Source organism: Salvelinus sp. IW2-2015, unplaced genomic scaffold (assembly GCF_002910315.2).
Source record: "Salvelinus sp. IW2-2015 unplaced genomic scaffold, ASM291031v2 Un_scaffold649, whole genome shotgun sequence".
NCBI classification, from domain to species: domain Eukaryota; kingdom Metazoa; phylum Chordata; class Actinopteri; order Salmoniformes; family Salmonidae; genus Salvelinus; species Salvelinus sp. IW2-2015.
In genome coordinates this window covers 624,695-644,466 of record NW_019942589.1, presented here as the reverse complement: position 1 = coordinate 644,466, position 19,772 = coordinate 624,695, and the positions used below count along the sequence as shown (strand labels likewise).

Sequence of the window (19,772 nt, the reverse complement as noted above, 5' to 3'; positions counted from 1 at the left end):
TTTTCAAGGAGCTGTATTCTCTTATTAAAGTAACATTTGTATGAGATTAGCTAACTCTGATTGTTATAGATTATAGTTTTGGAAACAGAAAACTGTATGGAGATCAAATGCTTAATTTATGAGAAAATTAGCAGAATGTCAGTCAATCTTCTCCCACTGCCGGCCATTGGGTTTCCTTTCACTACCAAATAAGGTAGTGAGAGGAAACGCCTACCGGATGTCTCACATTTATACATCCAGTGAAATATTTGTCTCATCTATCTGTGGTTTTACCCTCAGCAGAACCATAACCAGCGAGCTAAAACAAACTGCTTCCGGGTTACCCGAATTTGCTTCCTCGCGCAGATCACGGTAGCTAACCGGTTGTAAGGAAAGTAGCTAAATATACACTTATTTTTTTTATCTATGTTTATTCATCATGTCTAAAAGACACCGTTTAGATTTAGGCGATGACCACTCAAATAAAAAGAGATCTGATGGGTAAGCTTCTAGTTTAATGAATCTACTCTCTTTCGGGTAGCAAGTTGCTGCTAGGGAACGGCTAGCTTGTTTTGTTTAGCTAGCTATCAACCGGCTAATGTTTCTTCTTGCTAGTTATCATTTATTAGCTGGCTACTTTGTAGCGATGATTTACGATTAGCTACATATCCGCGAGCATCCTATGTTAATCAGCTTGTGACGCTCGTGTAGTCATGTTGATAAGACACGTGTTGATGTTCTGCGGCCTAGCGCTGACGTTATACAGAGTAAACTGGCTAGCCAAGTAATGTTAACTCGATTCGACGATGTCTTTACATCAACGGAGTTGGCGGACTGGAGCTCCGACCTTATATAAAATCGAGTTTTTATAAAAATCTATGGCACCCTAAAAATAAACCTTAATTGGTCTCCCAAGTGGCGCAGCGGTCTAAGGCACCCCATGTCAATGCTAGAGGCGCCACTACAGACACTGGTTCGATTCCAGTCTGTATCACAACCGGCTGGGATTGGGGGTCCTATAGGGCGGCGCACAATTGGCCCAGCGTCGTCCGGGTAAGGGTTTGGCTTGAGTAGGTCGTCATTGTAAATAAGAATTTGTTCTTAACTGACTTGCCTACTTAAATAGAAATATGTGACACATTGTCATTTTATGTGATATTGGAGCTCCAGTCCGCCCACGTCGCCGCTCTACGCCGTTTATGAACACGAGCTGGGTGGCAGGTAACCGAAAGGTTGCCCGTTCGAATCCCCGACCCGACAAGGTGAAAATCTGCCGCCCTGCCCTTGAGCAAGGCAATTAATCACCCACAACAACAGGTGCCCAATGTGGCAGCCCCCTGCACTTCTCTGATTCAGAGGGGTTGAGTTTCGGTTGGGCCTTGTGGGCAACTGACAATAAGAAATGTAATCCTTTAATCATGGAGTTGGGTTTTATTTGCCAATTAATTGGCCAGCCTATTTCTCAAGTTCAGGAACTAGCCTCTCAGCTGCAAGATAGCCTAATAACCAACACTTGCGTTTTCTAATATTGCATCCAACTTGCATTAGCACTTAATCTACATACAATAGTATTTTGGGGACCGGGAGAAACACTTGCATATTTGGATTCCATTAAATGGTAATCTGTAAAATGTCCTGCTGTAGAATGGTCAATGAATAATATCAATGTACTGATTCTTGTGTAATAATTCTTATTGACATAACCCAAAATATATAACTGAATTTGTTTTTGCTATTATGCACATTTTGTAAATGTGCCACTACATTAAAGTGTACTCTATTTCAAGTAATATACTATCGTGGGTTGACTTATGTATATTCTTATTTTTTTTAAATAGAAAAGACAGAGATCGCGACAGGGACCGTGACGAGCGCTCTAAAGACAGGGACCGCGACAGAGATCGGGACCGGGACCGAGATAGGGATGTGAAGCCCTCTGTCGTGCCCCCCAACACCATGATGGCCGGGGGAGGCATGCTGCCTCTCAAGCAGACAGCCATGCAGCAGCAGATCAACCCGTTCACAAACCTGCCCCACACGCCGCGCTACTATGAGATCCTGAAGAAGAGGCTGCAGCTGCCTGTGTGGGAGTACAAGGAGCGCTTCAACGACATCCTGGCACGCCACCAGAGCTTCGTGCTCGTCGGAGAGACGGGCTCCGGGAAAACCACACAGGTGCAGTTCTGTTTGAAGGTCCTTAAACAGGGATTGACATTAAGGGCTAAGAGGCTCTTGCCCATTGGGCAAGTCAGGAGCATTTTTTTGGTTGGCTGAAAGATTACAATCACTTGCCCCTGAAATTTTTATTTATTTTATTTTCACCTACACATGGGAGGAATGGGAGGAATCAGAAACTTAACTACTAGAATTCTTTGCATTTTGGTTATCGGTTAAACAAACAATCTTCTGCCCATTGGGGCAGCTTGCGCGACTCCTCAGGTCACTTGTCCTGGGAAATGGGGAAACCCTTAATGTCAACTCCTGCTTTAAATTCTTCTGTGTTTCTACTTTGCAAAAGTGCTTATTTTCCATTGGCAAATCTTCACGCTTGAAACGGAAGAAGCAGTTTGGGTTGACTTTTAGTTTGATCTCCTGTACCCTCTGTTTGTTTTCTGATGGAATCAGATAGGTGTACAGTAAGCAATAGCCCTCCTCCCTCCACATGCCATTGAAGGCCAAGTGGTTACATCACTGTGTTTACACCTACTTTGTTCCCTCAGACACAGAAGAGGTAGCGTATAGGGGCGATTTGTAATTTGGCATTCCAGTCAATTCTCCCCCTCCTCTCCAAACCAATGCACCTTGGAATATGTTTATGTTGTTTCAGCAGACAGACACATCCATAACATGCCCTCCCTTACTCCTCCTCAGATCCCCCAGTGGTGTGTGGACATGGTGAAGGGCTTGGGCGGCCCCAAGAAGGCAGTGGCTTGTACCCAGCCCAGGAGGGTGGCAGCCATGAGCGTGGCCCAGAGGGTGGCCGACGAGATGGACGTCATGCTGGGCCAGGAGGTGGGCTACTCCATACGATTTGAGGACTGCAGCTCCGCCAAGACCATACTGAAGTAAGCAACTTCTTGTCTGGATAGTAGAGGCTACATCAGGGTTATTCAATTCCAGGCCTAAACACTTCCGGTTTTCATTCTCGCCTACTACCAGGATCATCATTATTAGGGCACAGCTGTAACAAAGCGCTGCAAGACGTTATTCAATGGAATTAGAAAATGAGCAGTTGTTATTGGATAACTTCAGATGGTACCAATCGCCGTTTTACTCAGTTTAAGAGTTTTCTCCTGTTTTGTGCCTACTGAACACAACATGGGTAAAACAAAAACGCAGCATTTTGGCCCTTCAGAACTGTAATTGAATACCCCCAGAATACAGGATCCAAGCATTTGGGTTATAGCCAGTTAATTCAATTCAACACACACGGCTTCAGTCAAATTTCTTTGGACATGCTTTAATAAGAATGAAGTTATTTTAGAATACTGTGGTGAACAAGTATTTGGTATAGTGTTACAGAGGCACACTAAAAGGGAGCAAAGGTTGTTTACTTATGTATTCATTTTGAAGAGGCGTAAGATCAATAAACACACATTTTAGAGTTCAAGCCATCACTAGGTCAGCATCTGCTATGTTTCAAACCATGTGTGTCCTTTCCCCTTTAAGGTATATGACAGACGGTATGTTGCTTCGGGAAGCCATGAACGACCCCCTGCTGGAGCGGTATGGCGTGATCATCCTGGATGAGGCCCACGAGAGAACGCTGGCCACGGACATCCTAATGGGAGTCCTGAAGGAGGTGGTCCGACAGAGGTCAGACCTCAAGGTACAGCCTCTGATTCCAGGGGGGGCATCTCAAGTCTTTCCTCGATGCCTCATGTCCTTGATTTGAATCTTCTCTGTGTTTTGAGAAAGCGGTGGGGAATCAAGGAAAGACAAATGAGAACCAGGGCCTATACCAAGGTTGATATCTTTATCATTTGCATTTAGTCAATTCTGGAGATTTAATTTGATTCATTAGTTGAATTTAAATTTGCTTGTTTTTGGATGCAGTTAAAATGGTATTGACCATAACTGAATGAGTTACATGGAGTGAAAAATACCACATATGAATTGTAAATGTTGCTTTACTGCTAACTATTTCCAAGTCCAAAAATAACACCTGGTGTAGCTCATTCCCCATACCTGTACAAAAGGCCTTAAAGAGCCACTGAATATGAGGATTGGCACGTGTGTTTTTCTGTTGCTCATTAGAAGAAATTAGATTTCTGTCTTGGTGTGTTTCCTGACAGATTCTGCGTTTGGCTAATGTTTGTCGCCCATGAGACACTGTAGACACTGAAGCCTAGATTGACTCTAAGATACCATAACTCAAGAAATCTGTTCATTCATTTAGTCTTTTTTGCAGAGGATACTTTAGTTGCGCAAATTTACATCTAACTAAGGTGTTTGTGCTGTATTTGTCAACAAAAAAATGTACAGCGTGTTTTATGTAAACAACATCAGAGCTGCTGGGTATGTCTGTCTCACTGTCTATACTATTGGATAGAGAGCAATCACCACAGCTTTTCACCCCATGTTAGTGGGCAAATGGACATTGTCAAATCAAAACCCAACCTTCGTTTACCTATTGTGAGGCACGGAGTATCCAAGCTGTTTTAGACAACACTAGAATAACTGTTTCTGACTCATATCGATGTCACAGGCTGTTTTTTATTTGCTTTTAAAAGGCATTCGCTCTTTAAGGGTTATGTTTTTGGATTGCTTTTCACTTACCTTAGTTAGTCCCGATGTCATTTAGCCTAGTTATTTGCTCGTCCATCTTAGATCCCTATTCAAATGTAGATGTGTCCCTCTTTGGGTCCCATAGTCACGGTTTCACTATTGTACACACAGTGGCATTGCAACAAATCATAACAACCACAAAGCATTAACAGGAATATGTTTTTTGCCAGGTGATTGTGATGAGCGCTACGTTAGACGCCGGGAAGTTCCAAGTGTACTTTGACAGCTGTCCACTGCTGACCATTCCCGGACGCACACACCCCGTGGAGATCTTCTACACCCCCGAGCCGGAGCGGGATTACCTGGAAGCCGCCATCCGCACGGTCGTGCAGATCCACATGTGTGAGGAAGAGGAGGGGGACTGTCTGCTGTTTCTCACCGGACAAGAGGTATACTTCCACCCCTTCTCAAATGCAATCCAGATAGTTTGAGTTGGTTCACTGGACACTAGTCAAGGGCTATACCTGTACCCCTTCTCATATGCAGTCAAGATGGTTTGAGTTGGTTCACTGTTCGAGGTATACCTCCAGCCCTTCTCATATGCAGTCAAGGCGGTTCAGTTCAGTTTTGAAGCGTGATGCTGACAACACCAAGGTTGTCATCTGAATATAAGTTGAATGGTTGGGGGAGGTTTAACTTTCAGGGTACCTGTCTGCTGCTCAACATGAATATTGTCTGACTCTGAACTATCAGGAAATTGACGAGGCCTGTAAACGGATCAAACGGGAGATTGACGACTTGGGACCTGAAGTCGGAGACATCAAAGTCATTCCACTATATTCCACACTGCCTCCCCAGCAGCAACAAAGAATCTTTGAGGCCGCACCCCCCAGGAAGCCCAGCGGTGCAATAGGAAGAAAGGTACTGACCAGCAGAACATGCCCGGACTATAAAAACAGGGTTGTGTTCAGTAGGAAGAAAACGTTTTGAAACTGAGTAAAATGGGAAGGTACTTCCTGAACTTGTACAATCAGAACACAGATTTTAGTTTTTAATTTCAAAATGTTTTGCTATGGGGTGCCCTACTGAATACAACCCAGATTTCATACATTGGTGCTCGTTTATCACCAAAGATTTCCAATGGCTTATGATGTAAGTTTGTATAGAAAGTATTTCAGTTGTCTGCTAGTGCTAACCCCAATGCCTGTTCCCTAGGTTGTGGTTTCCACAAACATTGCTGAGACATCCCTTACCATCGACGGAGTGGTGTTTGTGATCGATCCCGGTTTTGCCAAGCAAAAGGTAGGCTGCTGCTGCTCCTCTCCCTCTATAATTGTTTTACCTTACCTCGTCATTTCAAACCCAGAGGGAATACCTGGCACCAGTACTACAAACTTTAACTTTTTTCAATAACAGTGACACTTGAACTTTCTGTAGTCCACAATCTAAGCACAATGCAGATAGAAAAATTATAGTAGTAACCAGGTTTCCATCCACCCATTTCATGCGGATTAATTACCTGACGCTTTAAACAACTCATGACTGACCTCCTAGAAACAGAATGTTATCAGTAAAGTTTCCCAATGTCAACAAAACAAAATACGCAAGACAAGATGGGATCTTTTTTTTGTCTGAAATAGATTTCACAACAATTGCAGTGGAAATACTTTTATGTGCAAATATTAATTTAAAAACATCATGCCCTTGGCCATGAAGTTATTATGAAGTGGAAAAGTTTAGGAACAACGGGACTGCTGAGTGCTGTAGCGCTAATAGCGTTTCAATTGGTGACGTCAGTCGCTCTGAGACCTTGAAGTAGTTGTTTCCCTTGCTCTGCAAGAGCTGCGGCTTTTGTGGAGCGATGGGTAAAGGAGAGGGACGGAACCAATACTGTTACACTCGGTTGCAACACTTACGATCATGTTCCAAACTGCCTCTGGAAGCAACGTCAGCATGAGAACTGTTTGTCAAGAACTGTTTGTCGGGAGCTTCATTAAATGGGTTACCGTGGCTGAGCAGCCGCACACACAAGCCTAAGATCACCATGCGCAATGCGAAGGGTCGGCTGGAGGCTATTTTTAATGGTTCGGGCTAGGCCCCTTAGTTCCAGTGAAGGGAAATATAAACGCTACAACATACAATGACGTTCTAGACGATTCTGTTCTTTCATGTTTGTGGAAACAGTTTGGGGATGGCCCTTTCCTGTTTCAGCATGACAATGCCCCCGTGCTCAAAGCGAGGTCCATACAGAAATGGTATGTCGAGATCGGTGTGGAAGAACTTGACTGGCCTGCACAGAGCCCTGACCTCAACCCCATCAAACACCTTTTGGATGAATTGGAGCGCTTTATGAAGTTATGATTAACTTTAACTTATGCAAATTTCCACTAAATATCAAGGGTAGGCTATCATTTGAATGATGCTGGTGAAATGATGACCGGTTTGCTTGGCTGCCAATTATCAAATAAAAATTCTGGCTTTAGCATATAACCTACCTGTCCAGTTTATCAGCGAACTGTTCGTAGAGCATGACCCAAACCATATTGGGCAAGTTTTCTGTATTATCCAGTCCCTCCAGGATTCTGCGATTGGTTGATTTTGCAATTGGCGCATATTATGCGAGAACTCGCAATTTGGACCAATCCCCGCACTTTTAGCACATAAAATGGTCCAATCAAAAGCGGGTTTGTAATTTTGACCAATTACTGCACTGTTACTGTGGAAAATGGTCCAATCCAACTACAAGCCAAAGTTTTTTGTTTTTTTTCCCTTCCCCCTGGCCTGTCAGTATTTTCACGTGCGAAGATGATGGCTGGTTGTTGACTGACAGGCAGGCAGTACAATGAACATAGATCAATCTCTTTTGCCAACGAAAACAACAGCTAAAGACTATGTGAAACAATTTCCAAATGTTTTACATGAAAATGGAGGGAAATCGTTTTTCACTCCATGCAACGTTGTGCTGGAACACGAGAAAATCGACAATCAACAGTCACTTCGAATCAGCAAAGCATATGAGAATGTCAGAACAGTTCCCACAGCAGATGCAGATCACCATGACTGAAGTGGTAGCAGGGAAGACTGGCATGCGTTTTCCTCAAACTTTTACTCTGCTAAGCTTGGCTTTAGTAGGGTGGTCGGCACTCTGCTCTCCCTAGTCTGTCTATTGATAGCGCTGCTCAGACTACTGAGTGCAATTTAAACTTAATACGGATCCCGAAAGCACAATCTTTGTTTTTTTTATTTTTTATAAATGGTATTACTGTTTTAAAAGTGCATATCAACCACAATACTCTGTTTACGTTTTCTGTTCTTTATCTCCCTTACGACCCTTTGAGAAAAAAATCGCACTTAGTATTTTGAAGACAATGCTAAAGATATATCGTTCCTCAAATTGAAAGCGATTGATCAGTAAACGTTGTTAAACTGAAACCTTTTGAGTTAACATTGGTAGCAGAGGATGGCTAATAACTAACGTTGCAATGTGCCACCTCGCTTCGGCGAGAAGAGGTCATATGAAAGTTGGAGAATTAATTTGGAATCTGGACACTGGTTACTAATCTGGATGAGAAAAAGCAAGCACTTGCGGTTGTATTGTCGTTTGAGCGACAGATACAGCACTGGAAATATCCGTTGAGGATTTGAACAAGGATGACGGTATGATAACTTTGATCAGAGCACTGGGTTCTGTGTTTCTTAAAGAAGAAAAAGACCGTGACAACGAGGCATATTCAAACTTTGAAAGTGTTATCAGAGACAGAGGTACAATAGGATGCACAAGTACGATATGCTTCTCCCAGATGCAGTGTTAGCTTTCAAGTTGCTAGATACTGCCTGCCACTCCTGGTAGGGAGAAACATTTGGCTTTACTGCTCTTACAGTGCTGACTTTTGCGTCAATGAAGTCAGCACTAAAGTCTGTCAGGCCAATAACAGATGGAATGCAAGTGAGTGATGCGGCATATTACACTGAGCAACAGAGAAAAGGCGCCAACAAGTAACGTTCTCAAGACAACCAGACGAGGGCGCCATAGCCCGGCACAAATCCACTGGACAAATATGGAAGGAGATCAAAATGTGCTATTTGTCAAAGCACTTACCATTGGATTAAAGACTGTCCTCATAAGAATGAACAAGTTTAAACTAACAGAGGAAAATGTAAACCCAGAGATGGAGCAGTGTAACATTACACTGTGTTCAAATGAATCTGCTTCTGAGGTCTTTATAGGTTGAATCCTTAGGATCTGCTGTGATTTGATATTGCATGTACATGCACCGTTTGTGGCGCAAAATGGCTTGAATCGCTATGTCAGTGAACTAAATATGAAATAAGTACAAAATATGATTGACACACCAAGCAACAGAGCTTTCAAATTTGGAGATGGGAAGAGTCGTCCATTCTACCAAGAGTCAAGATACCAGCAAAAATTGGTCAGACTAAGTGTCACATTGAAACAGAGGTGGTCCCTGCAGATATCCCCTTAGTATTAAGCAAAGCTTCCCTCAAGAAGGCAGGGGCTGTACTAGACATAAAAAATGACACGGCAGTGATGTTTAAACAACCAGTGACCCTTGAACTTACTACCTCAGGCCACTATTGTGTAAACATTTTAGACAAAGACATCACACAGAGTCCATGTAAAAATTAGATTCTGAAGGACACAGAGAACATGACCACAGAGGAAAAACACAAAGTATTGTTAAACCTTCACAAATAGTTTGGACATGCTACAGTTGACAGCCTTCAAAAATGACTCAGCAGTTCTGGGAATAATGTTGATGAGAGTATTTCCTATCTATGTTAGATAGTTAACAGTTGTGAGACATGCTGCAAATCTAAGCCCAGACCAGCTGTTGGTTTGCCACTGGCTTCCAAGTACAATGAAACAGTGGCTGTAGATCTACTTGAGCTAGGACCAAGTGTGTGTGGTGCCTTCACATAATCGACCACTTCACACGCGTCAGTGCTGGAAGCATTGTGAATACAAAGAAACCCAGTGAAATCGTCAAGCACTTCATTCATTCCTGGATAAGTGTGCATGTCCCGCCCCAGAAATTGTACAGTGACAATGGGGGAGAATTCAATAATAATGAAATGGCAGAGAAATTCAACATGGAAGTAAAGACAACTGCTGCGTACAGTCCATGGAGAAATGGACTTCTGGAGAGACATAATCAGACACTCACAGAGATTATGCTGAAAAGTGAAGCAAGACAATGGATGTGACTGGAAAACAGCCCTAGATTGGGCTTTTGATGGTAAAAAACTCAATGCACAATGTTCATGGCTACAGCCCATGACAACTAGTGTTGGGGCAAAACTCTAATCTTCCCTCTGTACAGGTTGACAAGCCACCAGCAGTAGACAGGACCAGTTTGAGTGCATGGGTGGGATGGCACCTTTCAGCACCACATGCAGCGAGAAAAGCATTCACTGACGCAGAGTTCAGATAGAATTCGTAGGGCTCTGTGTAAACAGCTTCGGCCCACAGATGAGAAATACGAGACTGGAAACAAAGTGTACCGCAAACGAGTTGCCTGTCAAGAGTAGAAAGGACCGGGAGTAGTCATTTGCCAAGATGGTGTGGTGGTATTTGTGAGACACGGAGGCATCTTTCTCAGGGCGCATCACTCAAGATTGCGGAAAGTAAATGATCAACAAGATAGAGGGGCTGTTGCTGAGAATCAGCCTCCTACTGTAAATGTCAAAAAGGACACATTAACAGACACAAACCTACCAGATGTCACATCCAATGATATGAAAACTGACACAGGAAATGGAGCAGAGACCTTCAACCATGACACAGGTAATAATGTGTTCAAATGAGAACATTCATCAGCCACGTGTTAAGACAACATGGTTGTTCCAATCTTAAACTGGGGAAACTTTTAAATACATGGACAGAGAAAGTGGTATTCCACACACAGCAACAGTCATTAGACGTGCAGGGAAAGCCAACAGAAAGCACCAGAACTGGTACAAATTGGAGTACTCTGAACCCGCTGCACTTTCTGGTACAACAGAGTCAGCTAACCTGTCACTTGTAGATAATCTCAGAATTGAACCAATAGAAAATTGAGAAAAACAGAATGACTTTCAATTATGATGTACTTGAAACAAAGGACGTGTTATTTGACAGCTAAACTAGATGAGCTCAGTAATTTGAGGAAAAATTGAGTGTTTGAGGTAGTCAAAGACATTGGCCAAAAATGTGTCTCAACAAGGTGGGTGTGTACCCTTAAAGAATCCTTAACTGGAATAGTGCCTAAAGCACGTCTAGAGGTTTTGAGGAGCTGGCTGCTAAAGAACTCCCAAAAGACTCACGACATGTGCCTCAGAGTCACTCAGATTGCTGCTGACAGTGATCTGCCAGAAAAAATGGAAACTTCATTCCATAGACATCAGATCTGCATTTTTGCAGGGAAACAGAGCTGTCAAGGGACATTCACATCTGACCTCCGCCTGAAGCGAACTGTGATTCCACACCTCAAAGCTGTTTTCCCGGTCGGCCACAAATGAACAGCTTGCTGACTGTCTAACTAAAAAGGGAGCATCCGATCTTGTGCTCCTGAAGGCACTCAGTAATGGAAAGTGGCAGCTTGCATAATAAAAATAAAAACTTTGTCAAACAATCCATTTGTAATGGGGAACTAATTAAAATAATTAAAAGTATTATTTATTTTTAATTGTTTTATTTTTCTAAAGAAAAGGTGGGAGATTGTTAAGCTCATGTTTTAAGTGTCCCTATATGTCTGTTATTYCGGTCCTATCACTGTTATGAGTACGCCTGCGCAGTAGTCTCACTGGAGATGGACCTGGCTTCAGTGTGATGGCGACTATGTACTGTGGTCATACGGTGAAGTAAACGTTGTTGAACTGGAACCTAGTTGTCATTTTGAGTAAACATTCACCAACGTGGAATCCGCATCCACCAATTTTAATAAAWTAAGACTTGAGTGAGAATGTTTTCTACTCTGTAACCCACAGGTGTACAACCCTCGTATCAGGGTGGAGTCTCTCCTGGTCACGGCGATCAGCAAAGCCTCGGCGCAGCAAAGGGCGGGCCGCGCTGGRAGGACACGGCCAGGGAAGACTTTCCGCCTCTACACTGAGAAAGCCTACAAGACCGAGATGCAGGTGAACTGTCCTGGATTGTAGAAATGTTGGGGCAAAGGACATGGTCGAATGGACTATTGAATAAATTGTTATCTTATGGGTAATGTTGAGGACAATGGATTTATTAAGGAAATGTTTATAGTCTAACGTATCTCGTGTGGTGCTGGGCATTTTACAGAAGCCTGTTTTGGCCAATACGCTCAGCTCTTGTTAAACACATAATTTGGCAGAATAAGCCGACCTTGTTACACAACGGATGATATGATACCAGTAGAATGGCTTAATGTTCTACAGATCTGACTATTTTCCATTCCACTACAGGACAACACGTATCCCGAGATTCTCCGGTCCAACTTGGGTTCTGTCGTGTTGCAGTTGAAGAAGCTGGGTATCGATGACCTGGTGCACTTTGACTTCATGGACCCACCAGGTGGGGAGCCAAGGGTTTGCTGGAATACTTGCCTGTTGGAAGTGCTACTTTAGTTTGAAACTGTTTCAATTGAAACTGACTTGGCAGCCTTCTTTCTTGATTTACCTCTTTACCAACCAGGTTATCATAAAATATAATTTGTTGATTGATTGTTTGACAGCCTGAAAAGTAAGTGACAAATGCGGTACTGATCACTTGCTCCTCTTGCTTCCTCTCTTGTGCTCTCAAGCCCCGGAGACCCTGATGCGGGCGCTGGAGCTGCTCAACTACTTGGCGGCGCTCAACGACGACGGCGACCTGACAGAGCTGGGCTCCATGATGGCAGAGTTCCCGTTGGACCCCCAGCTGGCCAAGATGGTGATCGCCAGCTGCGAGTTCAACTGCTCCAACGAGATCCTCTCCATCACCGCCATGCTGTCAGGTAATGGCCCAGGGCCGGGATGGCTGGCATCCAAAGTCGCCCAGTGCCCACCCTTGGCACCAGTTGACACCCTCTTAACACTGTGGGTTCCAATTTAATGCAAGATGGAGATCTCTAGATTGATCGTCTCCTCAGTGCTTTGTTAATGATATTTGTTAATTCCTAATGGTAGAAGAGTTCATTCTTCTTTTTGAAAAGTAAAGATGTGGCCCCCAGTTAAGGGGGCTTGCYGGTCTAGTTAGCAAAGATGCTAGAAAGTATTCGATTTATATGGAGGGATCGAGTTAACGAGTCACAATATTTGGTAAGTATTTCTCAAATCAAAATTTGAGATGACAAAAAGCCAATGGTGGGGAACTTCCGCCTTAGCAGGCCCCAGGGAAAAATACACTTTTTTTTTGGTCTACACAAAGGATTTGAATGGCTTACTGGTTAGATCCTTGATTGATTGATAATTAGCAATTTAATGGTTGATGGAAAAGTAAACTGAGAACCAATTGTATTCCGTATKAAATTGAAAAGTTGACCAGGTTTCTTCCAACTGCTTGAAATCTGGGAGTGTTTATCCTTAGTGCAATTGTGCAGGGCAGGCACCTCAATGTAGTGTTCTCAGATGGGTCTAAAACATTGCCTCTTTGCATTTGTTTAGTGGTTTGTCTATGGCTGCTTTAATGGTGTCTTTTTGATGTATTATTGGCCCAATTGCACCGGCAGTACAAGATGCAATGTTATTTTTTTATCGTCAAGATGCTGTCATGCTCTTACTCGTCAAAATTATTTTTCATCAAGGCCTGATTGTTATTTTTGTTTTAAGTGAGGTTTACACATTTTACAGGATTATTTGTTATCTGCATGTGGGTGGTTCATTAGGCTATATTTAAGCTTTCTTGGCCAATGTTGGTTTTGGTTTTACTACTGGGGGGGAAACTCTTTGCGTTCAATATGGCAAGATAGATTTCTGTTTTTATCATATAGAATGTTCAGTGTTTGGACTTTTCACAGTATTTCAAATTGTCATTCCCCTCATGCTTTACTCATACACATTTGTGATTTGGTTGTGGTCAATTCAATATCAATTTAGGAGATTCATAGAAATCCCAGTTCAATACAAAGGCCATAACTTTTTTGATTCTTGTAACGTTTCCTGAAATTCATGTTGAATTTGGTCTGTGACTGTAAAATGACTACCTTGAATGTCAAATACACATTTAAACATGTATGAGTAATGATCCGGTGGTGTTGCAAAAACTCCCAATTTGGACGTATTGATGTTCTTCTTCCACACACATCTGTGTGTCAGTAGTGACATCATATAAGGACATCTATTTCCCTTTTATAATGTCATGGCTGTTTTATGTAGCCATTGACTTGAATGTGAAATGGACTTGGATTCTCTTGAATGTTATATATACAGTACACTGTTCTCAAGTTCAATGCTCTTTTAACGCTCTGCAGGTGTGTGAAACCTCTTTTGTTTTGCAGATGTGGTTAGGTGTTGACCCCCTTGACAAGCTAGTAGCCAGTCATCATGCAGTCGGAAGAGCCCCCCCCCCTCATAAACACACCACTTGGTCCTGCCCCCCTATGCTCTCTGTGAAGTTTTCTAGCTACAATAGGCCTTGTTCCTCTGTTCTGTGAATGCTTGACTTATCCCTATGGGCGTCTGTGTTGGGGCCCATACCAACCTTGTCTAGTCCCGCAGTGTTTCGTCCGCCCCACCGAGGCTAAGAAGGCGGCGGACGAGTCCAAGATGCGGTTCGCCCACATCGACGGAGACCACCTGACGCTCCTCAACGTCTACCACGCCTTCAAACAAAGTAAGCATGGGCGCCACAAACATTTTATTTTGATAGGGTAAAAAAATCATTAAGGGGACAGATTAGACTTCAAAATCAAGATTTGTCAGATGTTTCAGACCTCAAACGTGAGTCCACGTCCTACGCCATGGGTTGTGTGGACCAACCCTAATGAATAAAAGACTAAAGATAAGCACRGCAAATCTGGAAATAACATGGCGCAAGTATGGGTAATCGGATATGGCCACAGACTTATCTCAACAGAAGACTCACCTTTTGAAGTCTGATTTTTAAGTGCAATGTCCCTTTAAGCCACTGTGAAACATGAGGCTTATTTGACTTGCCGTTGCCTGTAACTTTAGTTGATCTGTGTTGTTTCTCAGACCACGAGTCTACACAGTGGTGCTACGACAACTTTGTGAACTACCGTTCGCTGATGTCGGCCGACAACGTGCGCTCGCAGCTGTCCCGGATCATGGACCGCTTCAACCTGCCCCGGCGCAGCACCGAATTCACCAGCAGAGACTACTACATCAACATCCGCCGAGCGCTCGTCACAGGCTTTTTCATGCAGGTCAGTCTGTGCAGGGCAGACTTACATTTCAATTAACTCTCTGAATTMAAATGGAATTGAGCCTAACCCTGATATTCATCGTTAAGTGAACAAATACGATTTATCTCGCATTGCGTGCGTGTTTTCTGAAATGTTATAATATTTTCTTGTTTGCTTAGGTGGCTCATTTGGAGCGCACGGGCCATTACCTCACAGTCAAGGACAACCAGGTGGTCCAGCTACACCCATCTACTGTCCTGGACCACAAGCCAGAGTGGGTGCTCTACAATGAGTTTGTCCTCACCACCAAGAACTACATTCGCACCTGCTCGGATATCAAACCGGAATGGTACGTTTTGTGGTCATGAAGTCTTAACTCAGAAATGTCCACACAAATAAAACGATTAGCGAATAACAAGGGTTTTTGATAAGCGTCAACGTTTCAATACTCATGTCTTATGACTTACTCGTTTACACTTAAACATAGGCTTTTAAGTAATGCTTTTATTGGATATTTTGATCGTATTATGCGACTTTGATTTAATTGATCTCGTCTCCCCAGGCTGGTGAAGGTTGCTCCTCAGTACTACGAAATGGGCAACTTCCCACAGTGTGAAGCCAAGAGGCAGTTGGAGCGAATTGTTGCCAAACTCCAGACAAAGGAGTATTCCCAGTACTGATTAACAGCGACTGGAGAGAGGAAGACATCCTTGAAAGAGTTTGGCACAATTCATACTTTAAAGTTTGTATCCTATCTTCTATCTTAATGTTTCTCTCGATTCAAGATATGATTTTTATAACTTTTTGTTTTTCTGTCCATTCAATAGCAACGTGTATAACTGTAAGCATTTATGAAATTGATATCAAAGGTGAATATTAGGCTATTCTGATTAGAGATTTTCAAAAGGAATACAATTAACATGTTAAGCATGAGCATTCATGTGGATATTGTTGATGTTCCTCTAGGAAATTGTGAACCCTGAGAAAAAAAGTGTACTTGCCTAGGTTGTCCTTGTTTCTTCAATAAAGGAGCTTCGACTTGAATAAAATAATGAATAATAGCTCATGGTCATTGACGATGTCTTTGATTGTCTAAAATATTTGTTTGTTAACTATAAATGAATAACATACATTATGTATACCCAGGGGTGAAAGTGGATCACTTCAAAAGACTCTCCTGTTGGCTACCCGTGTACCTTTGTCCACTCACTAAATAATTCCAGCATCCAAACAGTGCTCTGTACACCCGCAATTTGATGAATGGAAATCGGCATCTGTTAGAAAAACATTAACGTGCAATGCCATTCAGCGAGTTGTCATTAGGCACACTACACTTACAGCCTGAATTGATGTGTCCATTGATGTATGCCTGCTTCTCTGTCTGGGCCACATGTCTCCATATCTCTGCCTTGGTAACACTTCAGTGTTCACGTCGAACCACGATGCAATTGGGAGAGTATACCGCACGTTTTGAAATCAATTTGCTCATTTTCATGCAGCTGACATGCGGTAATGTTAAATAATGGCGTAATTGACTATAGTGTTCTCAACATTTTGTTTGAATTAGTTTGATAGGCTTATATTTTACTGGTACGGTGTACCCCCACTATTTATTTRGCCGGGACACCGGACCATACCACCTTACTTTCACTCCTGAGTATACCTTACATTAGCATTGCTGAACATGAACTTGTACATTGATGCTCCCTGTGTATAAAAGAATGTCACCACAAGGTTCTAGCTTTGGCATGTTTTCTTAGTTTAGTCTGTGCATGTTATACATAACTATGGATGCCCGAAAGGGAAGTCAACATTCATAACATTGAAAAATAACTTCAATGCAATTTGAGAACCAAGTGTTCTTTAACAATGCTAATTCACATCCAGAAACTGTATGAAAGCATGACATTAGTTAGAACTCTTGTATAGTCTTTCTTTTTGCTGGGGATAGGTCAGTATATTCAATTCATGTGGCTCTGAGCATTCTCTCTCATTCCCCCTCTGTGTGTTGGCTGTGGCTGAGTCTAGAAGAGCTCAGAGGTGTGTCTAGTTCCTCCTCTGAGCCTGTGTCCACCACATGGAAGCGTGGTGCATCTGCTTTCCGCAGCACTGTTGCGCGTGTCTTTGAGGTTGTAATCCACGCCTGTTGACCTTCTCGCAGCCTGGTGTCTCCGATTTAAAGTCTACAGTTTGTGCTGGTTTCAGTTGTTTGTCCCTCTTAGCGAAGGCCTTCCAGTTAGTCCGTTGGGGTTTGAGCTGAGCTGGCGAGACAGGCAATGGGGAGCTCGGCAGGCAACGTCCKATGATGCAGTGCTGTGACCCTGTAAGCTAACAGCCCTGTACGGATCCTTGTTCTTTTTCAACAGTCCCTTGACTGTTTTCACAGCCCTCTCGGCCTCACTGTTGCTTTGTGTGTGATATTGGCTACTGGTCACGTGTGAAGGCAAATGGAGCTTGCGGAGAACGGGAGCGTTATCTTTAACCAGGACCTCAGCGCCCACTTGCAAAAATGTACTGTACTCCATTGATAACTCCATCTGATGTGGTTATGGGTGTCTTTGCTATTTCAATGTATCTTGAATAGTAACCTACAACTAGCAGATAAGTCATTTTTCCAATAAAACATATATGCCGCTACCCTTTTCCATGGCCATGTGTCCCTCATGCTCTCTGTCTAGCATTTCCGGTTGTAGAGTGTGGGATTACGATATGTTGTACTATCATGAGAAGGTCCATTACAGTGGAAGTCACTTTGATGAACCCAATAGGGCTTCAGCAGCTGATAAGATAGTACTTTATTAATCCCCCAGAGGGGAAATTTAATTGTACCAGCCAATACATACATTACCAGTAAATAGACCATAAAAACACAAGGTCACACAGACATTAAAAGCAGAACATCCTCAATGGATATWAAAAAAACTTAAGTGTTTGTGTTAAAAAGCCTCATGGCATATGGTAATAAGGATCTGTAGAAATGTTCTGTTTTGGCCTTGGGTAAAATAAATCTGCCTGCCATCGCACTGCAATGTTCCAGCCAGTTACTGTGGAGGAGGTGGCTAGTGTTGGCCTCAATACTTCTAAGCTTTTTGAGGATCTGCTTCTCCAGCATGGGCTCTAGTTTGTCCTGGTTGGTCCCGATGGTAGATRCAACCTTCTTGATGATTTTGTTTAGCCTGTTTGCATCCTCCCTAGTGGTTACCCCCCCAGCAGATTACACTATAAAACAGGACACTAGCCACAACACTATTAAAAAACATTTTGACAATTTTTGAGCAGACATCAAAGGAGCTTCCTTAAAAGTAATAGCCTGTGCTGAGCCTTTTTAAAAACCATTGAGGGGTTCTGTTTCCACTGGGAACAGGCATAATGCACCATTGTATTTCCACGGTGTAGGTACGCTAGAGGTGATGAAGTGGCTCCCAAGTGGCGCAGTGGTCTATGGCACTGCATCTCAGTGCTAGAGGAGTCACTACAGACCTTGGTTCGATTCCAGGCTGTATCACAACTGGCCTTGATTGGGAGTCCCTTTTCCTAGGCCGTCATTGTAAATAAGAATTTGTTCTTAACTAACTTGCCTACTTAAATAAAGGTTAAATAAAAAATGTAAAAATAGGGTGGCGCACAATTGTCCCAGCGTCGTCCGGGGTAGGCCGTCATTGTAAATAAGAATTTGTTCTTAACTGACTTGCCTAGTTAAATAAAGGTTAAATTTAAAACTAAATATAGGTTAAGAACTTTTGTGAAAGAACACAGTTTMAAAGATATGGCAAATGGAAACAAAACCAGATGGACATCAGAAATAGATGGGAGAGGTTGAGGGTAGAGGAAGGACAGAAGTAAAAACKAAAAAAATTGAACTATTGTAAAATAGACTGTGACCATAAAATGTATACAGTATGTATAAGCTGGAAGTAAAGGCCTAAGCGTTGTTGTTCACTAGTTTACTTTAATTAGGGGTGGTAGGGTTAGAAAGTAATAAAGGAAAATATATATTTTTTAAAAGATATATACAGTGGGGAGAACAAGTATTTGATACACTGCCGATTTTGCAGGTTTTCCTACATACAAAGCATGTAAAGGTCTGTAATTTTTTATCATAGGTACACTTCAACTGTGAGAGATGGAATCTAAAACAAAAATACAGAAAATCACATTGTATGATTTAAGTAATTAATTTGCATTTTATTGCATGACATAAGATCACCTACCAACCAGTAAGAATTCCGGCTCTCACAGAGCTCTTTCTTTAAGAAGCCCTCCTGTTCTCCACTCATTACCTGTATTAACTACACTTGTTTGGACTCGTTACCTGTATAAAAGACACCTGTCCACACACTCAATCAAACAGACTCCAACCTCTCCACAATGGCCAAGACCAGAGAGCTGTGTAAGGACATCAGGGATAAAATTGTAGACCTGCACAAGGCTGGGATGGGTTACAGGACAATATGCAAGCATCTTGGTGAGAAGGCAACAACTGTTGGCACAATTATTAGAAAATGGAAGAAGTTCAAGATGACGGTCACTGCTCCCCACTGTATGTAGGTACATTTGCCTGCGAAAGTATTCACCCCCTTGGCATTTTTCCTATTTTGTTGCCTTACAACCTGTAATTAAAATAGTATCATTTGATTTGCACAACATGCCTACCACTTTGAAGTTGCAAAATATTTTTTATTGTGAAACAAACAAGAAATAAGACCAAAAAAACTGAACTTTAGCATGCATAACTATTCACCGCCCCGA

General features: G+C 42.6%; 1 protein-coding gene across 1 annotated transcript; it reads left to right on the top strand.

Moving 5' to 3' along the window:
• The first annotated feature begins 323 nt into the window (after positions 1-323).
• LOC112068699 (ATP-dependent RNA helicase DHX15) lies at positions 324-16,084 on the top strand. The gene is made up of 14 exons (XM_024135897.2): positions 324-480; positions 1,818-2,154; positions 2,851-3,044; positions 3,649-3,808; positions 4,938-5,156; positions 5,461-5,628; positions 5,923-6,009; positions 11,695-11,844; positions 12,145-12,253; positions 12,483-12,674; positions 14,369-14,491; positions 14,854-15,044; positions 15,203-15,372; positions 15,586-16,084. Exons 1-14 carry the CDS (start codon positions 419-421, stop codon positions 15,701-15,703), a joined length of 2,280 nt encoding a protein of 759 aa, XP_023991665.1. The 5' UTR covers positions 324-418; the 3' UTR covers positions 15,704-16,084.
• The last annotated feature ends 3,688 nt before the right edge of the window (positions 16,085-19,772 follow it).